At 38.0% G+C, this 22,648-nt stretch overlaps 1 protein-coding gene across 1 annotated transcript in view; it reads left to right on the forward strand.

Annotated features, from left to right (window-relative positions):
* VPS35 (VPS35 retromer complex component) overlaps positions 1-21,877 on the forward strand; it is a 32,043-nt gene extending 10,166 nt beyond the window's left edge. The window contains exons 5-18 of the mRNA XM_035025295.1: positions 444-626; positions 2,312-2,525; positions 3,517-3,600; positions 4,641-4,750; positions 8,218-8,314; positions 8,421-8,569; positions 10,294-10,501; positions 10,915-11,070; positions 13,207-13,329; positions 15,341-15,520; positions 16,022-16,261; positions 16,744-16,887; positions 17,550-19,882; positions 21,613-21,877. Coding sequence (XP_034881186.1) covers positions 444-626; positions 2,312-2,525; positions 3,517-3,600; positions 4,641-4,750; positions 8,218-8,314; positions 8,421-8,569; positions 10,294-10,501; positions 10,915-11,070; positions 13,207-13,329; positions 15,341-15,520; positions 16,022-16,261; positions 16,744-16,887; positions 17,550-17,729 — 2,068 coding nt within the window. The 3' untranslated portion in view covers positions 17,730-19,882; positions 21,613-21,877. The remainder of the gene's footprint in view (positions 1-443; positions 627-2,311; positions 2,526-3,516; positions 3,601-4,640; positions 4,751-8,217; positions 8,315-8,420; positions 8,570-10,293; positions 10,502-10,914; positions 11,071-13,206; positions 13,330-15,340; positions 15,521-16,021; positions 16,262-16,743; positions 16,888-17,549; positions 19,883-21,612) is intronic.
* Positions 21,878-22,648: the final 771 nt, after the last annotated feature.

Below are 22,648 nucleotides of genomic sequence, written 5' to 3' on the forward strand. Positions count from 1 at the left end.
AAAGTATAATTAATTTTATTTCTATATGGATAATTGAAGAATTTTGGAAATAGAAAAAGTAGACATACTATTTTGTTTAATGTCTTGGCTACTAGAAAAATTAATATGACATTCTCTTACTAGTATGTTTAAAGGTGATAATGATACTTATGTATGTATATATGTATGTGTGTACATATTTATATACTTATGTACACATATTTTTATATGTCTGTAAATATATGTGTATGTAGTTTGTATGTAAATATATGTATAGATTGGGGGAAGGTCAGTGAGTTGTTATATTTTAAATTAGATATTTTTTCATTGTGCAGAAGAAAAACCTGGTCCCTGTCTTGCTTAATGTGTTTGGATTCAGTATGTTTAGACAATCAAATTGTTGACTTGAGTATTTTATTTATTTATGAATATTTTAATGAAATGTTTCCTTATAATTCCCCTAGTTATCTGTTGATCACAGTTGGAGTTGTATATGTCAAGTCATTTCCTCAGTCCAGGAAAGATATTTTGAAAGATTTGGTAGAAATGTGTCGTGGTGTGCAGCATCCCTTGAGAGGTTTATTTCTTCGGAACTATCTTCTTCAGTGTACCAGAAACATCTTGCCTGATGAAGGAGAGCCAACAGAGTAAGTGATTTTCTTTTTTGATTTAGTTGTTATACTTTTTTGTTGTAGAATATGTAAGTATAGACAAGTGTATAGAAAAAAACAAATATCAATATTTCTCCCACCCACAGGCAGTACTTGTAGCATTTCATGTAGAGATTTCCTTCAGCATATGTGGTATGATGTAAAATATACTCTTATAAAAATTGTGTTTGTGGATTACTTATTAGAACCTGCTTTTTTCATTAAACGTAATTTTATGAGAGCATTTTTCCATTACATTAAGTATTCTTTGACGATGGGACTTTTTAAATGAATTATATTTTGAAGTTATATTTGTCATGAAGTACTGACATATGCTTAACTTATTCTATGAACTAGCTAATTTTCTTGTTGTTTCTTGAATGTCTTAATCAGTTTTTGTCATTTATGGACTGCCAGATACCCTGGATATAAGTGATTTACATTATCTCTATACACAAATTACATATTAACGTCAAAACAGAAGAAACAAAAGCCTTTCAATGAGAGCCCTGTCTCTTGTGTGACCAGTGTTCCAGTATCCACGTCCATTGCACTTAAATTCCACATAGGGGTAGATGGTCAGCCAGCTGTGGTCTGCAACCAGTTAGGTGAACTATTTATGTGCAGATTTCCTAGATTGAGGAACTTAATTCCTTTTGTTTAAGTTTATTTATTTATTAAAAAAATTGTTTTTTTAAGTAATCTCTACATCCAACATGGGGCTCAATCCCAGGACCCCGAGATCAAGAGTCGCATGTCCTACTGACTGAGCCAGTCAGGCACTCCTTGTTTAAGTTCATTTATTCATTTATTTCTAAGGTGTACAGTTCAGTAGTTTTTAGTATATCTGTATCAGTTCCTTTTTAAGAGAAAAAGTATAAAAATTTACCATGCCTGTGATAAAGTTAAATGGTATAGAAAAGGTAAAAATTTAACGGTGTTGAGAAGATGGTGAGGTTATTTGTTTTATTATGATTTGACCGTCAATTTTGAGCGTTTAATTAGGCAGTCATTAAAAAATTTTGAAAACTATGTTCTCTATCCTACGAGATGAAAAACAAGCAGGAAATACATGGTCTCTTCCCTCACAAAGCTTATATTCCAGTTGAAAACGTAAAATGTTCAACAGTAAAAGGATATAGTTAGAGTGCCTGAGTGGCTCAGTAGGTTAAGCATCTGCCTTCGGCTCAGGTCATGATCCCAGGGTCCTGGGATTGAGTCCCGCATTGGGCTCTGTGCTCAGCACGAGTATGCTTGTCCCTGTCCCTCTCCCTCAGCCCCTCCCCACCGGTTGTGCGCTCATACACGTGCTCTCTCTCTCTCTCAAATAAATAAATAAAATCTTTTTTAAAAATTACGTAGTTAGTACATTATAAGTATCATTTTTTTAAAGCTTTTCGAATTAATGGAGTTGCTGTGAGAACAAGTTGACCCAGGGTAGGGAATGAGGGAAAGTTTTTTGTTCCTTTACACTTGTACTGTGTCCTCTCCCTGGTGTTTTTTTTCTCGAGTCTGTTTCCCTTGAAATTGAACACTAAGCCAATGAAGTTGAAAGTTTCTTCTGTAAAACATTGATGTATTAAAGAGATAAGAAGGAAATGCACAAAGGAGAACGATAACAGTAAGATGGTCCTATAGTGTAAATAGTATATGTAAAGATTTTTTTTCAACTCTCTTTGCAGTGAAGAAACAACTGGCGATATCAGTGATTCCATGGATTTTGTACTACTTAACTTTGCAGAGATGAACAAGCTCTGGGTGCGAATGCAGCATCAGGGACATAGCCGAGATAGAGAAAAAAGAGAACGAGAAAGACAAGAACTGAGAATTTTAGTGGGAACAAATTTGGTGCGCCTCAGTCAATTGGAAGGTGTAAATGTGGAACGTTACAAACAGGTGTATATCCTTTTTACTTGTCACCTTTTCTTATGTCATGACTTCATGACATAATACATGTCAATATAAATTGAAGTCTGATTTTTTTCAATTAAAATATTTTTATTAAATAATATTACATTGAAAACCACTTTAAAATTAAAGACAAGTATATTGAAAGATATATTTTCAGTTTGTGTTTGTGGATTGGAAGACTCAATATTATTACGATACTAATTTTTCTTAAATTGAGATTGACTCTAAAGCTGCATTAAGAATGTGATATTGGTGGGGGAGATAAACACATAAATCAGTGGGAGGAATAAAGCAGAGATTGACAGACTTTTTCTGTAAAGGACCAAATAGTAAAGATTGTTTGATTTTGTAAGCCATGTTGTCTGCAACTACTGAACTCTGCACTTGTAGCTAAAAGCAACAACAGAAAATATGGAAGTGATTTACAAAAGCAGACATTGAGCTAGATTTGTTCAGCCCTGGAAAAGATAGTCCAGAATAGGCTCACCATATGTAATAAGTTACTTTTGATAAAAGTGTAATAGTAACCTTTTCAACAAATGTTTCTGGAACAGTTGGACATCTGTGTGCAAACAAGATCCTTGAACTATGACCCATTCTCCTACCATATAGAAAAACTCAAAAAATGGATCAGAGGCCTAAATATAAAACCTAAAACTATAAAACTTTTAGAAGAAAATACAAAGTAAATCTTTATAATGTTGGATTAGACAAAGATTTCTTAGGACACAAAAGGCACAAATCAGAAAAAAAATTGATAAAATCAACTTCATCCTAAATGACTTATTAAGTAGAAGTCCAGATTTAAATTTTTATTGAAAAATTCTTCTGTAAAATGTTAAAGTTTAATTTAAAAAGTAAGTATGGGTTGGGAAAAATCTAAAATAAAATTCTCAAATTAATAGCTTAAATACGTTATTAGAGGAGTGGCTTAGGATTTAAAAATAATGTTTTAACTCTTACCTTTTTCTTTTAGATTGTTTTGACTGGCATATTGGAGCAAGTTGTGAATTGCAGGGATGCTTTGGCTCAAGAATATCTTATGGAGTGTATTATTCAGGTAAGTAAGGACATTTATTTTACCTTTTAAAAGGACTCATTTTAGGGGCGCCTGGGTGGCTCAGTCGTTAAGCGTCTACCTTTGGCTCAGGTCATGGTCCCAGGGTCCTGGGATCGAGTCCCACATCAGGCTCTCTGCTTGGCAGGAAGCCTGCTTCTCCCTCTCCCTCTCCTACTCCCCTTTGCTTGTGTTCCCTCTCTTGCTGTCTCTCTCTCTGCCAAATAAATAAAATCTTTAAAAAAAAACCCTCATTTTATCCTTCATTAATTTTCATTGTTTTGAAAAAAAATCTTGATAGAATAGAAATAAACTATCCTGAGACACCTGGGTGGGTCAGTGGGTTGAGCATCTGACTCTTGATTTTGGCTCAGGTCATGATCTTGGGGGTCCTGGGATCGAGCCCTGCATGGGGCTCCTGGCTCAGTGGGGAGTCTGCTGCTCTCGCTCTCCCTCTGCCCCTCCCCCCACTCATGTGCATGCTCGCCCACATTCTCTCTCTAAAATAAATACTTTTTTTTTTTTAAAGATTTTATTTATTTATTTATTTGACAGAGAGAGAGATAGCGAGAGCAGGAACACAAGCAGGGGGAGTGGGAGAGGAGAAGCAGGCCTCCCACTGAGCAGGGAGCTTGATGTGGGGCTCGATCTCAGGACCCTGGGACCATGACCTGAGCCGAAGGCAGACGCTTAACGACTGAGCCACCCAGGTGCCCCAATAAATAAATCTTTTTAAAAAAAAGAAAAGAGAAAATAAGCTGTTCTGAGTAAAGAATTATTTTCTCTTATGATAATGTGGTCTTTGTATTGATCTGTTTTTCCCCCCAAAATGTAGGAAGGAGTAGCCTCCAAGTTCTCTAGTTCTCATTAGTTTTAGTTTAATTGTAGATGTACTTTGTTGAAAGAGGCTCAAAAGTAATGTATTTGAATTTAGTTGTGTAAGATTTAAACGATTGATTCCACAAATATGAACTTTACCGTAAGTCCAGAATATAATGTGAAATACTTTTACTTGTGTCAATTAATTATTATTTGATTTTTAGGTTTTCCCTGATGAATTCCACCTTCAAACTTTGAATCCTTTTCTCCGGGCCTGTGCTGAGTTACACCAAAATGTAAATGTGAAGAACATAATCATTGCTTTAATTGATAGGTAAGTGCTTCCAACACTGGAGGGCAGTGTTCTGACTGGGGACTAATGACTTTAAAACATTTTAGTGAATTACTTATTTCTGTTACATCTTTATTATATTAATGATTTTAAAGCAATTACACTATGAACAGCTTTGTTCTGTAAGTATGAGTATGTACCAGGTGTTTGCCTAGCTTAGGCATGAAAGAGGTTTAGCAGGAGGCATGGAAATAATATTTTTAATCTAGATATTTATTTATTAAAAAAAATTTTTTTTTATAGATTTGGTTTATTTATTTGACAGAGGGGAGAGATAATGAGAGTGAGAGCACAAGCAGGGGGAGGGCAGAAGGAGAGAGAGAAGCAGGCTCCCCACTGAGCAAGGAGCCCAACATGGGACTCGATCCTAGGACTCAGGGATCATGACCTGAGCTGAAGGCAGGCGCTTAACCGACTGAGCCACCCAGGTGCCCCTATGTCATATAGATCCATTATTTAAATCTTACAAATTCAAAGAACAAGATTTGTTTTTTATAATAATGAAAGTTACCTTTTAGTGGGAACTGATTTGATTTGGAATCTTTTTTTATCAAGTAGCCATTAGATATAGATGATTAAGAATGTTCAGGTAAGGGGGGTGCGCCTGGGTGGCTCAGTCAGTTAAGCATCTGCCTTTGGCTTGGGTCATGATCCTGGAGTCCCAGGATTGAGCCCCATGTCGGGCTCCGTGCTCATGGGGAGTCTGCTTCTCTCTCTCCCTCTGCCCCTCCTCCCGCTCATGTTCTCTCGCTTGCTCACTCACTATGTCTAAATAAAATAAAAAGAATGTTCAGGTAAGGGCACCTGGGTGGCTCAGTCAGTTAAGCGTCTACCCTGAGCTCAGGTCATGATCCCAAGGTCCTGGGATCAAGCCCCACATCAGGCTCCCTGCTCAGCGGGGAGTCTACTCCTCCCTCTCTGCCCCTCCCCTGGCTTGTGCTCTCTCTTGCTCTCTCTCTCTCTCTCTCTCTCAAATAAATAAATAAATAATTTAAAAAATTAAAAAAAAAAAAGAATGTTGGAGTAATCATTCTGTCATCACATTTTTTTAAAGAAGAATTTCAAAGTATTAAATATGTTTAGTAAATCCCATTAGATTTTACTTCTTTAGACATTGGTCTTGGTTAAAAGTATAAAACTTGGGTCTTTAATAATGGCTTTAATGAGTGTCTGCTTGGCAACTGTGCTGAGTGCTAGTATATGATATGTGTCCTTGTTAGCTTACACATCATTGACCTTATGAAACCAGGAACCTAAATAAAGATTTATTTGTGCAAATACTTTTTTTTTGTATTTTAAATACCTAAGTTACTAGTTTAAAGTCTAAGAATTTATGTAGCAAATTCTCCAAATCACCAGTTTAAATCTGGGTAGCAAGAATTATATGTGAATTGGGCATACTCTTTTTTTTTTTAAAGATTTTATTTATTTATTTGAGGGAGAGCAAAAGTGATCAGGGAGGGAGAGGGATCCCAGAGGGAGAGGGAGAAGCAGACTCGCCACTGAGTGGAGACCCCAATGTGGGACTTGATCACAGCACCCTGAGATCATGACCTGAGTCAAAGGCAGACGCTTCACCAACTGAGTCATCCAGGTGCCCCGAATTGGGCATACTCTTAATGGAAGCTAATAATGGGATTTATCTTTTAAAGATTGCTCTTTAAAATCATGGCTGTTAAATACATTTGTCACTTTAATTTTTATCTGTGATGTACTTGATTAGGCTTCAAAGAATATGGCAGAATCAGGCTGTTGAAAACCTTTTTATGTATGGTATAAAATAGGGCATATAGTAAGAATGCAGTGAAATAAGACCTCATTGACAAAACCGTTCAGTTAAAAATGAATTGACCACTTACACCATACACAAAAGTAAACTCAAAATAGATTAAAGACCTAAATGAAAACCATAAAAATCCTAAAAGAGAACATAGGCAGTAATTTCTCTGACATTGGCCATAGCTACATTTTCTTAGATATGTCTCCTGAGGCAAGGGAAATAAAAGCAAAAATAAACTATTGGGACTACATCGTAATAAAAAGTTTCTGCACAGTGAAGGAAGCAGTCAACAAAAACTAAGAGGCAAACTACTGAATGAGAGAATATATTTACAAATGACATATCTGATAAATGGTTAGTATCCAAAATATATAAAGAACTGATAAAACTCAACATCCAAAAACTAAATAATCCAATTTAAAAATGAGGAGAAAACATGAATAGACATTTCTCCAAAGAAGACATCCAATGGCCAACAGATACATGAAAAGATGCTCAACATCACTCATCATCAGGGGAAATGCAACTCAAAACTGCAGTGAGTTATCGCCTCACACCTGTCAGAACGGCTAAAATGGAAATCACACAAGAAAAACAAGTGTTGCCGAGGATGTGAAGAAAAAGGACCCCTCTTACATTGTTGGTGAGAATGCAGACTGGTATAGCCGCTGTGGAAAACAGTGTAGAGGTTCCTCAAAAACTTAAAAATGGAACTACCCTCTGATCCAGCAATCACGCTACTGGATATCTACCCAAAAATACAAAAACATTAATTCAGAGGGATACATGCAACCTTATGTTTATAGCAGCATTACCTACAATAGCCAAATTATGGAAGCAGCCCAGGTGTCTATGGATAGATGAGTGGACAAAGAAGATGTGGTATATAAATAATGGAATGTTATTCAGCCATAAAAAGAATGAAATCTTGCTATTTGCAATGACATGGATGGAGCTAGAGAGTATTATGCTGAGCTAAATAAGTCAGAGAAAGACAAATGCCAGATGATTTCACTTGTGGAATTTAAGAAGCAAATGAACAAAGGGGAAAAAAAAGACAAACCAAGGAACAGACTCTTAACTCTAGAGAACAAACTGATGGTTTCCAGAGGGGAGGTCGGTGGGGGAATGGGGGAAATAGGTGATGGGGATTAAGGAGTGCACTTGTCATGATGAGCACTGGGTGATGTGTGGAAGTGTTGAATCACTATATTGTACACCTGAAACTAACAACACTGTCAACTGTAATGGAATTAAAACCTTAATTCAAAAAATGAATTGAGGGCATGATTGGCTCCAGTCCATGTCCTTTTTTAAAATCTTTTTTAATGTTCTAGGAGAAATACCTTGTAGAAAATACAGAAAAGTATAAAGAATAAAATGTCATCCAAGGGCTTGGGCGCCTGGGTGGCTCAGTTGGTTAAGCGACTGCCTTCGGCTCAGGTCATGATCCCAGAGTCCTGGGATCAAGTCCCACATCGGGCTCCCCCTTCTCTGTTGGGAGCCTGCTTCTCCCTCTGCCTCTGCCTGCCACTCCCCCTACTTGTGCTCACTCTGTCTCTCTCTCTATGTCAAAAAATAAAATCTTAAAAAAAAAAAAAAGTCATCCATGATCCCACTACCTAAAAATTCCTGTATTTGTTAAAATAAAGATTATTTTATTTTCCAGATTAGCTTTATTTGCTCACCGTGAAGATGGACCTGGAATCCCAGCAGATATTAAACTTTTTGACATATTTTCACAGCAGGTGGCTACAGTAATACAGGTTTGTATGGCTTTTCTCCTAAGTTCTCAGAACTTTGAAACTTCTCAGCTGGTAGATCCTTTTGTGATTGTTAAAAATAAATTCTGTGGTTTTCTCAACATTTCAGTCTAGACAAGATATGCCTTCAGAGGATGTTGTATCTTTACAAGTCTCTCTCATTAATCTCGCTATGAAGTGTTACCCTGATCGTGTGGACTATGTTGACAAAGTTCTAGAAACTACAGTGGAAATATTTAATAAGCTCAACCTTGAACAGTAAGTCAAAGTTACATTTTTATAAAAATCCTCATAAAGCACTCTTTTTAATCCTAGATTTGTTTTTCTTAATTGCTTTTTGAAATGTTAGCATTTGTCTTAAGCATTTGTTAGATTGATATGCTTGGTGTTAATCAGCGCAGAAAGTAGCATCCAATTTCTTGGTTGTGTACATTGATCAAGTCGTGGCACTCATGGACTATAAGTAGTCTTTGTGGACCAGAGTCTCTCCATTTCAAACCCCTTTGATATATGAATGAGTTTTCATACTGGTAAGGAAATTAAGAGTTGACCTTGGAACAGTGTTACAGGGGTTGGGGCACTGACCTTCCGTGCAATTGAGAAACTGCTTATAACTTTTAATTCCCTGAAACTTAACTACTGATAACCTACTGTTGACCAGAAGCCTTACCGGTAACACAGTTAATTAACACATATTTTATACATTCTACATAGTATATACTGTATTCTTACAATTAAGTAAGCTAGAGAAAAATGTTATTTAAAAAATTACAGGAAGAGAAAATACATTTTATTGTACTGTATTTGTAGAAAAACATCCATGTGTAAGTCGGCCTGCACAATTCAAATCCATGTTTGTGGGTCAACTGTGTTTATATTAAGCAGTGTTGCCATAGGAAGTGGTTTCCTAGAGATGAATAAGTTGTAAAAAGTTAGGAGCATATGTATATTTAAGGCGTGGAAATTAAATTGTTTAAAAATATTTTTCTGTTTTGTGCTTTGATTTTGATACCATCGAAGTATTTTGTTGCCTAGCTGGGAGCCTCAACTGTGCTGTCCTAGTCTGTGGCATCCTCTAGTGGCCACTGTGTGCAATTCTGATCCCTTTACCTTTTCCCTGGCAGTCCCCTTACAGTCCTGTCCTGCACTGCATCTGAACATGGGGTCAAGCCAGCCCCTCTCCCCTTACCCTTATTATGCATAATTTTACCTCATATAATCTTTTTCTTTTTCATCTCCCTTCTTGTGGTTTAGCTGCATCAGGAAGATTTCTTATTTTCCTTTACCTCTTTTTATTCACCATCGCCGCTTCTTTTAGTTACTTCCACTTTTGTGAACTGAAAAACATTCCAGATTTGAGAGAAAATTAAATTATGTATCTGTATCTTCCCCCACCAAGTAAGTTTTAAAGTAAAATTAGACAAAGAATTAGAAATCCCAACCTGTATAGGTCTTATAAATACCCCAGGTATGCCTCATCTCCACAGAATGCTTCTATAGGCTACCTTAAATTCAGCCTGCTTTTCCTTGATCACCAACATCTGATGGAGAAGAAGCAGGTTTTTTTTTCTATTTTGTGGAGTTGCTAGCTTTGCACAGATTTTTTTTCTCTCTACTTATTTTCATCATGAATATACAGTATTTATTGGCTGTCCAGGAACTTAACGACCACTTAAAATACTTTCCTAAAAATGTCAAATGCCAGACAGTCATTTTACCTCCAGCTGTACAACCTTTTCGATGTTGTTACATCTTATTTTGTATTAATAGAACATTAAGAGATGAGTACATGTTTGTATTTAACTAGGCATCTTTATCTTCTCAGAAAGAGGTCATTGGAGTATTTTGAGATGGTGTAGTCCACCTGACCTATTTCCTTTCATGTACAAATGAAAATTTTTAAGTTTTTATGCAATTAGTGTATTTGTATATGTAGAAAGTTAATTTTACTCATTAAAGGGCTGTTGTTTTTCCTTTTGTAGTATTGCTACCAGTAGTGCAGTTTCAAAGGAGCTCACCAGACTTTTGAAGATACCTGTTGACACTTACAACAACATTTTAACAGTCTTGAAATTAAAACATTTTCACCCACTTTTTGAGTACTTTGACTATGAGTCCAGAAAGAGCATGAGTTGTTACGTGCTTAGTAATGTTCTGGATTATAACACAGAAATTGTTTCTCAAGACCAGGTAAGAGCATACCAACATGCTATATATATTAGGAAAACAGAGATAACGTAGTAATGATTTTAGATCTTGAGACTCACACATGAAATGGGAGAAGAGGGTAATTTAATACTAAAAAAAGGTTACAATGAGCTTACTCATCATTACTCTAAATTAGAAATTAGAGGTTTATAAAGAAGAAAGTATAAAACTATAATCCCACTAGAAAGAGAATAACTACTATTAATTAATTTTTGGTGCATCTCTTTCCAGACTCTTATCTATATGTGTATCAGCATACATAAACTTTCTTAAAATAAAAGGAATTATGTTGTTAATACTGTTTGGTAACTTTACACAGCTGGAAACACTTTTGACAGTGACTTTATATGCTGATGGTTTCACTTCAGTGGGTTTCTGCATCTCTCATGTTACAGGTGGATTCCATAATGAATTTGGTATCCACACTGATTCAGGATCAGCCAGATCAGCCCATAGAAGACCCTGATCCTGAAGACTTTGCTGATGAGCAGAGCCTTGTGGGCAGATTCATTCATCTTCTGCGGTCTGAGGACCCTGACCAGCAGTACTTGGTATGAGTTAACTCAGTTATCATACACCTTCAAAGCTCCTAGTGAAATCCCATGTAGATGTGCCTCAAATGGTCTGATGCAGCTGTGGTCTTAGAAGGTTTTGAAAAAATTGCATCTGAATAAGAGATTAAGTGACATTCATGGACTTTCACTTTATATAGAAAAGCATAATTGTGAGCTTATGGGAAACAAGTTGGTTGCTCTAGTTTCTTTGAAGACTTCTTAAGAATTGCAGAAAACCTGTATTCCTTTATTGGGTGTTCAGTACCCATTCCATGTTCATTTTCTTTTTGAACTATGCTGCTGCTTTTAGAATTGTCCAGTTGTTTATCATAATAAAATTTAAAGTATAAGCAACAATCCTTATCTTCAGTTGTATTTGTTTCCAAGGTTTGAAAATATAAGTTGTATGTGTTTGTCACATTGAAAATATGTGAAAAGACTTTAAAATTCAAATTGTCTTTTTTTTAACCCCTTTTTCATGGCAAAGAACAATCAGTTAAGGTTTTCCCTTTCTTTATCATTAGTCTCAATAAATCTTTGTGAAATGAATAACATGTTGCCTGAGTAGGAATGTTGGTGACTGATCTGGATGATTTATTTTAATGAAAGGTAGCACAGATGGCAGTCTAATTATTCTTTGGGCAAAGTGTAGTTTAACTGTTGTTGGATTCATAGGCTGTTAGACTGATATAATGAGGAACATTTTTATTTGAGGTTGAGTCCTGACTTTCTCCTTCTGGTGACTTCCTTTGTTATAGTTGACACTCTTGTACTCCTTCATAAGCAGGGTGAAAAAGAAGCTGACTTCTGTTGGCAGTGTGATAGTCTTTGCCTTGCCTTACTGATAAACATTCTGGGCACTCTGGTGTCACACTTGGTGCACTGTGTGTGATCTGTACGCAGTGACTGGCTTATTGTTCAAATATTTTAACTGATTCCCTTACGTTTCTGTGTCTCACATAACACACATGCCTACATGTGTCTTCTTTTTTTGTTGCAGTCCTAATGTATTAGTAGGAAGTATGCCTTCCACATGTAGCCAATTGATTATGCACCGAGAGACCTTTAAGGGAGAATCATTAGCTCTGATTTCCGCAAGGGGGAATGCATTCTCTTATCTGTCTATTATATCAGAGAAATTCACAAAACCTGAATATGTCACACATTGTGTCACACATATTAAAAAGTATTTCATGAATTCTTGTGGTTTTTCTTAAACAACCTGATGTTTATTTCAGAGTGGCTCTTTTAAAGTATATTGCCATTTCCTTTTACTTTAATGGTCTTTTTTCCCTGAATCAGGAGGTAAGACATACCAGCAATACGCACATAGCTGCTTTGCATCCTAGTAATAGCCAGCATTTTCTGAGCCCTTGCACCCTTGCCTTGTGTCAGGTACTGGTAACTCTTCACATGTATTACTTGATCTTGCCAACAAGAACAGCCACCACCACTGCATTTTTCAAATGAAACTTTAATAGCTAAGAGAAGGTAAATAATTTGCTCAGGGTCACTCAGGTAGTAGGTGTTAGAATCTACTTTTAAATATAAGTCTGTCTTCAGAGCCTGCAGTCTTTATCAGCATAGCAGACTTTGTACATGTGTGTGTGGAAATATGTTAATATCTGTCTCTGACCCTGACTAGTTGTGTTACCTTGGGCACATTATGCAGCCTCTTTGAACCTCAGCCTTCTTCATTCTTGAAATGGGGTTACTCTCTGTCTTGGTTGTGATGTCGATTATATTGACTCTGTGAGATAATGTAAAGCATCTACTATAAAGCCTGGTACATCAGATGTAGTCAAAAATGGTAGCCATGGGGGCGCCTGGGTGGCTCAGTCGGTTAAGCGTCTGCCTTCGGCTCAGGTCATGATCCCAGGGTCCTGGGATCGAGCCCCGCATCGGGCTCCCTGCTCCGCGGGAAGCCTGCTTCTCCCTCTCCCTCTCCCTCTCCCCCTGCTTGTGTTCCCTCTCTCGCTGTGTCTCTCTCTGTCAAATAAATAAATAAAATCTTTAAAAAAAAAAAAAAAATGGTAGCCATGACCATGATTAGAGCCCTCATTTAATTTTATAAATGATTAATCATAGTGCAGGAAAGATTAATGTTTTGGGGGGATTTTTTTTTTTTGTCAGATTTTAAACACAGCACGAAAACATTTTGGAGCTGGTGGAAATCAGCGGATTCGCTTCACACTGCCACCCTTGGTGTTTGCAGCTTACCAGCTGGCATTTCGCTACAAAGAGAATTCTAAAGTGGTGGGTTTACTTTTAAGTATGTCACTACTTTTTTCCTTCTCTGTGTGTGTGTTCTTTATTATAGAAAATTTCAAACATATACAAAAATAGACAATTGTATTGCATATACTAGCTAAGGGATCACATAAAAACACTTAGAAATGAAAGATTAAAACAGTTCAGATTTATGCCAAAAGTTTTCCTGTATTTAAAGATTACTTGAGGGGCACCTGGATGGCTCAGATGGTTGGGCCTTCGGCTCAGGTCATGATCTCGGGTCCTGGAATCGAGCCCTATGTCGGGGAGGGGGTGTGGAGCGGGGAGTCTGCTTCTCCCTCTCCCTCTCCCCTGATCATACGTGTACTTGTTCTTTCTGTGTCTCAAATTAATAAATTTTTAAAAATCTTAAAAAAAAAATAAAGATTACTTGTGAGACATTGATAAGTTTATGACAAAATTGGCTCAGAGTGCTTTAGTTTAAGAATGATTTTACTTTCTTAGAGTCTTTACCAATTCTAAAGTGATACAGTAATTTCATGTAGAGGTTGCAAGTACATAACAGGTGAGATCTAATTCAGGTAGTTTTGCCTCATGAAGGGGCCTAGCATTGCATTATAACCTCTCTCTAAAAGCCTGAAAACGAATAATTTTATGAATTGTGTATATTTTTTATGCACTTATTCCTTAAGCAGAATCATGACTTAAATCTTCAATAGTTTTATAGAAAATACTTTAATCTGATGTACCTGAAAGTTGGACAGTCAGGTTAGTGTTAACAAATAAACCTCAGTGAACTTACTTTTCCAGTAGTGGAGAAACAAGATTTATTCAGTATACCTGCCAGCCTGACATAGCAGCTTTTGGCCAGTTTTTATTATGACACCTGCTCTTTTAGTCCCTTTTCCAGCATTCTATGTATAGATTTTGGTGAATGTAACAATGGAAATAGCAACTAGCATTCACTATGTGGCATATAGTATGCCAAAGACTATCTGTATACTTGGATTATTGCATTTAATCCTTGTAGCAAGTCTATGATGATTACCGTCTTTTAAAAATGTAAAAAACTGATTGCTTTAATAGAAATTTGGATGGTCAAACATGGATAAAATATTTAACCTCACTAGTAATTACAACAGTGAACCTCTGTTTTAGAAATCAAACTGGTAAAGAGAAAAGAAAAAGGTTTGCGATGGCAGTGGTGTAATGAGAATTCATTCTCATCTAGTAATGATGGGCATGTAAAATACTACAGTCTTTCTAAAAAACAGGCAGTATGTAAGTAGGGCCTTGAAAGAACTAATAATTCCACTTCTAAGCATTTATACTGAGGAAATAATGAGGGATTCAGTAAAACTTCGTGTGTATAGAGCATTAGCATTCATTGTGGCATTGCAGATTATGTCCAAAAGGAAATAGTGAAGTAAATTATGCTACATCCAGTGTGTGGAATATTTTCTAGTCATTAAAGTGATTTCCAGTAGCTTAGTATCATGAGGAAAATTGTTATGACAAAATAAGTGAAGGAAAAGAAGTCTGATGCAAGTAATATGCAGCATGAACCCATTTTAACTCTTCTGGTGAGTTACTATAAAGTAGAAAACAAAACCAGACTAGAGATCCCAGTTCATCGCGTTTGCATAGGAAAAAAGAAGGTGTTAACATCAGAATGTTATTAGTGATTATTGCTGGGTGGTAGATTTAGGGATGATTTCAGGTTTTAAAATTCATTTATTTTCCTACTTCTGTCCAGTTGGGGTGTGTGTTGATTTTCTGATGAGAAAAAACAAAATGCCAAATATACAAAAATTACAAAGCCAGTAACCACAAAAGGATGTTTTGAGAAGATACTGTGCCTGATTCACTTGTGTGCTTCATAAATGAGACGGAGGAGGAGGACGATAACAGGAGAACCTTGAGCTCAGCTTTCCTGCTTTCCCTGTTTGTTCTATAGAAGTTTCATATAAAATGAATATTCTTGAGCAAGTTAATCTTGAAAGTAATGTAATTTAAACTATTTTTTCTCTTGTAGGATGACAAATGGGAAAAGAAATGCCAGAAGATTTTTTCATTTGCTCACCAGACTATCAGTGCTTTGATCAAAGCAGAGCTGGCAGAATTACCCTTAAGACTTTTTCTTCAAGGGGCTCTAGCTGCTGGAGAAATTGGTTTTGAAAATCATGAAACAGTAGCATACGAATTTATGTCCCAGGTGATGGTCTTTTCTCCTTTCTGTGTTTAATCAGTTTTGCTATGTGCAGTCACCTGTTGTAGTTATGGTGGTGGTGCACATGGATTTTTCTCTTCACTGAATTTGTGACTACCCCTTTCCCACCATCTTGGAACTCCTTCTTAATACTATAGTCACATTGATTGGTTTGGAGCAGGAAGATGGATCAGTTACTAGGTGCTATAATGAGATTTAAGATGTCCAGGTGGGTCTTGGTGTAAGTGTTTCGTGGAGTGAAAAGTTCCTTTATTCAGTTTGAGAACTGTGGGTTAAACAAAAGATAAAACAAGCTTCCTTGTTGCAGGTTGTCAATATCTTTCCTGTATCAGCTGTGTCTTTTGGCTCTCCAAGGGAGGGGTCAGCATGTTGTGATCTGAAGGGGGACTATGGAGCATCTCACAAGATAGGGGTTTTGCTGGGAAGTACTTTAGAAAATGCTCCAATAGATGGTAGAAAAGGTCTCTTCTGCTTCTTGTTCACCAGGCATTTTCTTTGTATGAAGATGAAATCAGTGATTCCAAAGCACAGCTGGCTGCCATCACCTTGATCATTGGTACTTTTGAGAGGATGAAGTGCTTCAGTGAAGAGAATCATGAACCTCTGAGGACTCAGTGTGCACTTGCTGCATCCAAACTTCTGAAGAAACCCGATCAGGGCCGAGCTGTGAGCACCTGTGCACATCTCTTCTGGTCTGGCAGAAACACAGACAAAAATGGGGAGGAGGTAAGGTCATTCCCGACCATGTTATAGGAAAGGGGATCGTTAGCAGGGAATAGCTGCCATGGCCCTCGTGTACTAGAGGTGAAACGTTTGGAGGAAGAAAGAAACACTGGAGAAAGAAAATTGCTTTGTTTATTAAAAGAAATGAAATGGACAGTAATGTGTAATGTATAGTTACATCCTGTGGTCAAGCCCCACTTTGAGGATATTGTAATACAGCAAGTTTATACCACTGCCTTTAAAAAGTATACATAATAAATATAAAACATTTTACATATAAACATATAAAACAAATTATATTTGTAAAGTATAGCTGTTTGCTTAAAAAAAAAAAATGAAGAGGATTTAAATTTGTTTTATGCCTTAAGAGCCACTGTAGGGTTATGTTTATTTCTTGTGTGAAGTGGAACATTTGTAATTCAATAATCTCTTCAATACTCCACCCACCCACCCCACCGCCCAATCCCCTCGCCCTTTTATTCTAGCTTCATGGAGGCAAGAGGGTAATGGAGTGCCTAAAGAAAGCTCTGAAAATAGCAAATCAGTGCATGGACCCCTCTTTACAAGTGCAACTTTTTATAGAAATCCTGAACAGATATATCTATTTTTATGAAAAGGAAAATGATGCGGTAAGTAAACTATAATAAAATATTGTTAGTGAACTAATATTTTCCCTTCCTGCTCTTCAGAGGTTTGATACATAGAAGTTTATCATCTTGATACTTTCTTTTTTGTTTATAAGGGTCAGAGTTTGGAGAATGCACCTACTAGTCTCTTTCATTCCTAGTATTCTTTTCTGTCTATAGATGCATCTCTCTTAAGGGAAGAACTCATTATCTGCAAGAAAATTCTCATCTCTTTTGTTCATGAATATTTTATAAAAACAGTCACTGTTGAAAAACACAGAATAATTTACAAATATAGTAGGCTGATTGGTCATCAGGTACAAGTTTAGAATAATTCCTAAATGAGATATCCTTTTAGCAATAATACAGCGTTGGTCAAGATTTATAGGTTAAATAAAATTTTGCTTTTCTTTCATTGGTTCGTGATGCTCTATTTTTTATTTTTTGGGTTTTTTTCCCTTACTGTTTTTGTTTTGTTTTATTTATTGGTGAGTTGCCAGAAGTTGTTGCTCAAACCAGGAATCATGTTTTCATCTCTCTTTTTTTATAATTACTTTGGTGACTCTTGAGAGTAACACAAGATCCTCAAAACATTTTTATTGAATTATATTTTTTATATGGTGCATGCTTGATTATGTAACTGTACTGTACATGTTCTTTTGTAGGTCACAATTCAGGTTTTGAACCAGCTTATCCAAAAGATTCGAGAAGATCTCCCAAATCTTGAGTCCAGTGAAGAAACAGAGCAAATTAACAAACATTTTCATAACACACTGGAGCATTTGCGTTTGAGGCGGGAATCACCAGAATCTGAGGGGCCAATTTATGAAGGTCTCATCCTTTAAAAAGGAAACAGGCTCACCATAATCTTTTCCATGTACATCCAGTGAGGGTTTTATTATACTAGGTTTCCCTTCTATAGATTGTGCCTTTCAGAAATGCTGAGGTAGGTTTCCTGTTCTTACCTGTGATGTGTTTTACCCAGCACCTCCGGACACTCACCTTCAGGACCTTAATAAAGTTATTCACTTCATAAGTGTTCAATCTGTCTGATCACCCCAGGTAGCATGATTGATCTGCTATTTAAAACTCATGTGGTCTGTAAAAAAAAAAACAAAAAACAAAAACAAACCACCACTTATCTCAGCTAATAATGAAGCTCTTCTTCCTTTATTCCGTTTTGTTGGTTGTGTAATTTCCTTCATTACTTGGGAGTACTAACCTGAAAGTGTGTGTCTCTTTGTTCTCTAGTCCAGTTTGAGATTAATTTAGAGGAAAGGGATACTGTATGTGAAATTCAGCTTGGGCTTTTCCCTAAATGCAAGATAAGGCCATGTGTAATATTTTCCCTAAAACTAGAATATATTAATGCATGTTTGAGAATTTTAAAACACCATGGTCAATACCAAAAGCTATATTTTGCATATTTGGACTCAATCATCCATTAAGAACCTATGTTGTCCTCTGGGCATATTTATCAAGATAATTTTGTTCTAAATAGTATAAAATAGAAAATTTGTGATCGATATAATTTATGTATAACCTTCATTATTGTAAATTTAAGGGGAAATGCATCATACAATTACGATTTTTTTTTTTTTTTTTTTTGCACCAGTGGAACAATAAAGTTGCTATTAACAATTTTGGACTTTTTACCCTTTCATACTAGATGTGTAGAAGGAGCTAATAGAATGCCTGTGGAGTTTAATAGACTTACGTTACAGCACTTGCTTGTTCAACTCTCAGTTTAAGCACTTTTTGAGCAAGACACCATCTCCTCTTTGGTTTATACCCATCTGCTTTCCTTGGCCTTAGCCTGTTCTCCTAGGCATGGTGTCCACGTAAACTCTCAGAAGGCTCATTTAACAAATTATCCCAAAACTTAGTGTCTTGAAGCAGCAAACCGTTATGTCACGGTTTTCTGGCTTAGGAATTTGGGAGCAGCTTAGCTGGTGGTTCTGGCTCGGCGTGTCTCACGATTCTGGCTGTAGCTATAGCCATCTGAAGGTGTGAGTGAGGCTGGCTTCCAAGCTCATTCACATGCCCGTTACCTGGAGGCCTCTGTTCCTCTCCTTGTGGGCCTTTACAAGGGTAGCTTGAGGGTCCTCATGACATAGCAGCTGGCTTCCCCAGAGTGACCCATACGAGAGAGCGCAAGGAGGCAGCCACATGCCTTTTTATGACCTGACCTTGGAAGTGACATACTGTTGTTTTTGCCTTACTCTGTTAGAAGGGAGTCACTAAGTCTAGCTCATGCTCGATGGTAAGAGGAATTCAGCTCCACCTCTTGAAGTGAGAAGTTGCAAATTTATGGGCATTTTCAAATGACCACCTCACTTAACACTTCACCATCTGTCTCCTCCCCCTCCCCCCCATTGATAGATGTCTAGCACTTGTTAGATACTATGGTCTGAATGTTTGTGTCCTCCCGCCCCCCCCCCGGGCCCCCAAATTCATATTGAAATCCTAACCCCCAAAGATGTTGAGTGGTGGGGCCTTTGGAAGGTGCTTAGGTCGTGAGGGTAGAATCTCATGAATGGGATTAGTGTCTTTATAAAAGAGCCCCCAGAGAGTTGGCATGCCCCTTTCTACTTCGTGAGGACACAGAGGTTGGCAGTAAGCAACCTGGGGAAGGGCCCTCACTCAGCCAGGCTAGTGCCTTGCTCTTGCACTTAACAGCTTCTAGAACTGTGAGAAATAAACTTCTGTTATAAGCTACTCGGTCTATGGTATTTTGTTATGGCAGCCTGAACAGGCATCAGGTTTTATGGGAACAAGTGTCTGTAAAGTTATAGAATTGGTACCATTAAAATCAAGTATGCTAAGCTTTTCTGTAGAACCTGATTCTAGCAAACCCTTTCTTTACTTTGCAGGTGTCACTTTGTGTAAACCTGATTGTGGAATGGAAGTTGACATGTTCATTTTATGCACATGTTCTGTGAAATACAGCTGGAAGGGTAAAGATGTGACTTGAGAATACTTGAATTTAAGCTTAGAGGTAAAATAATGTTAGCGCAGGGTATAAAGTATATCATATTTTTTTGGTGAAGTGAAGAGACCAGATTTGAGAAACCAAAAATCTACTAATTTTTTTTTTTTTAAACCAGAGCTCTGCTAATCTTAATTTGCAGATTTCTTTACTGAACAAAACTTGAGCACCTGCTATGCCAGACACAGGCAGTGGGTATAAAGGTGAACAAGATATGGTCCCTAGCTTTGAGTATGAAGACAGACCAGCAGTAATAGAATATAATATTTCCGGGAGAGCATAGAAGGACTTTTGGGGGTTAGGGGTGTTGGAGTAAAGCCTGGAGAGGGTTTTATGAATCCTCATGAGACTTCAAGTCACAGGCAGTCAGCCATTTTTTTAGCCTTGTGAGGCTAATGCTTGACCTGCAGTCCCGTATTTTATAGCTAGAGCCAGGCTATCAGTGTTCCATGGACTGAAGCAAGTTAAACTCCTACCTGTCTGTAATGAGAGAAATACAAAGGAAATGTGGACTAAGAATAGACACACTTAACACCAATTTGGCAATTTTATGTCTGTTGATCTAATGAATTAGGGCTCGTGTTTTGTATGTCTGCTCCCCTGGCCTATTTTTTCTAGTTTTTCGGTTTTTCTGAAAGTGCACATGAGCAGGGGGCGGGAGGGGCAGAGGGAGAGAGAGAATTTTAAGCAGGCTCCATGCTCAGTGTGGAGCCCAACATGGGACTCAATCTTAGGACCTTGAGATCATGACCTGAGCTGAAATCAAGAGTCAAGACGCTCCACTGACTGACCGTCGTTGGGACGGGTCCGGAACGCGGGGGGCGGGGCGCCCTGACTGGGGACAGCGGGCGGGCGGTGAGGGGGTTGCTGGGAGTGGGCCTTGCTAGGGGAGTGAGGTGGGAGGAGTCGGGGATGGCAGGAGGTGGGGGGGTGCTGGGAGAACTGTCTTCCCAGTAAGTTGTTACTACTGTTCCCCCGCGCCCCACCCCGCCCCGCCAAAACAGGAATAATTTTGTTTCATTATATTTTATGTTTTATCCGTGAAAGTAAGTGCACTTGTAAAACACAATATAGAGGGCATCAGATGGAAGTAAAATTTCTACCATATCTCCTCCTTCCTCTTTGAACATTTTGGTTTAAGTCCTTCCAGGCTTCAGACCTCTTTTTTTAACCCCCTCCCCCAACTCTTCCTTCCCCCACAGAACTAGACAAAAAACACCGCACAGATTTGCAAAAACAAAAATGGGGTTTGGCTGTTCTAACGTATAATCTGCTTTTTCTGTCCCACGAAATAATAAATCTGGACATTTTCCCACATCCATATGGAATACAGATCACCATTATTATCTTTAATGATACCGTTTTCCCATCATATGGATGAGCATATTTGCCCAATCTGTTTCTAAAAAACTGTTCCTAAATTTTGTTTGGTTTTGCTTGTGTATCTTTGCTCACCTGTCCCACAATTTCCTCAGGAGAAACTAATGGAAGCAGAATTGCTGGGGCAAAAGGGATGCACAGTTACTATTTTATTTTATAACACGTTGCCAGGTTGCCTCTAGAAAAGTTGTTCTAATTTACCACTGAACCAGCCACTTACACATTTTTCACAGTGGTGTGGAACTGAATAAAGGAAACTTCATTTAAAATAGAGGCATGAGACCAGAAGGGGAGTGCTCACCCCCTACCAACTCCAGGGCAATTGCAGATTCCAGCTCATACCTTGCATTTTCCAACAGGAAGAAGCCTACTTTACGACCCCAGCAAGCAGGAAGATTTTTCTCCTTGCCCAACAATAGCCCAGCCAAGGAGAAACTCATCACGTTTCTCACTTTCCTCCAATGGACTTTTGTTCAAAGCCACCCGCGCACCGCCCTACTTCCCTTTTTTCCCTATAACGTTCCTGTCCTTTGTTCTCCGGACGTGTGGGTGGTTTTGCCGTAGCTTTCATGTCTGAATTGCAATTCCTCTGCCATTTCTGAATAAATCCATTTTGCTGGTAAAGTAACTGGCCGCTTTATTTTCAAGGTTGACAGTAGGTAGTCAGTAGGTAGTTTGGTTTCCTAAAGCTCCTTACCTCTCACCTGGGCTCCTTTGTTTCTCTAGCACAGAAAATCCTTCCCTGTGGGGAACTGGCTCAGAGTAGAATACCTGTTGGGACTACAGGATTGTCATGGGGGAGACACAGCCTTTCCCCAGAGAGAATAATGGTCCCTTAGGGAGGGGGAGGAGGTTGGGAGACTGCACCTTAACCCTTTTATCTCGTGGGTTGGGGCAGAATCAGGTCGCTCCTCCCTGAGGTTTGGGGGTGGGTGTGTGTGTGTGTGTGTGTGTGTGTGTGTGTGTGTGGTGTGTGTGTGGTGTGTGTGAAGGGGGGATGTGTATAAATTATGCAGATGGTAGCTGCTTTGTCTGTCCTGTTATTTGCTTCTTGCAGACCAGTTTGTTCTGGTGGCGGGAAAAGCAACCCAATGCCATGGATACAAATTCCAAATTCTTGGATTGCAGAGCAGGGATGGGCCCTTGGGGGTTACTCTCTGCAGTGACCCTCAAGCTTTTCTTTCTTTTTCTTTCTTTCTTTCCTTTCTTTTTTTTTTTTCTTAAGATTTTTAATTTATCTTAGTGTGTGTGTGCATGGGTTGGGGGGAGGGGCAGAGGGAGAAAGTCTGAAGCAGCCCGAGGAGCAGACTCCTTGCTGAGCACAGAGCCCGAGGTGGGGCTTGATCTCATGACCCTGAGATCATGATCTGAGCTAAAACCAAGAGTTAGATGCTT

The sequence above is a fragment of the Mirounga leonina genome, unplaced genomic scaffold (assembly GCF_011800145.1).
Source record: "Mirounga leonina isolate KUSES-001 unplaced genomic scaffold, KU_Mleo_1.0 Mir_180, whole genome shotgun sequence".
Lineage (NCBI taxonomy): Eukaryota > Metazoa > Chordata > Mammalia > Carnivora > Phocidae > Mirounga > Mirounga leonina.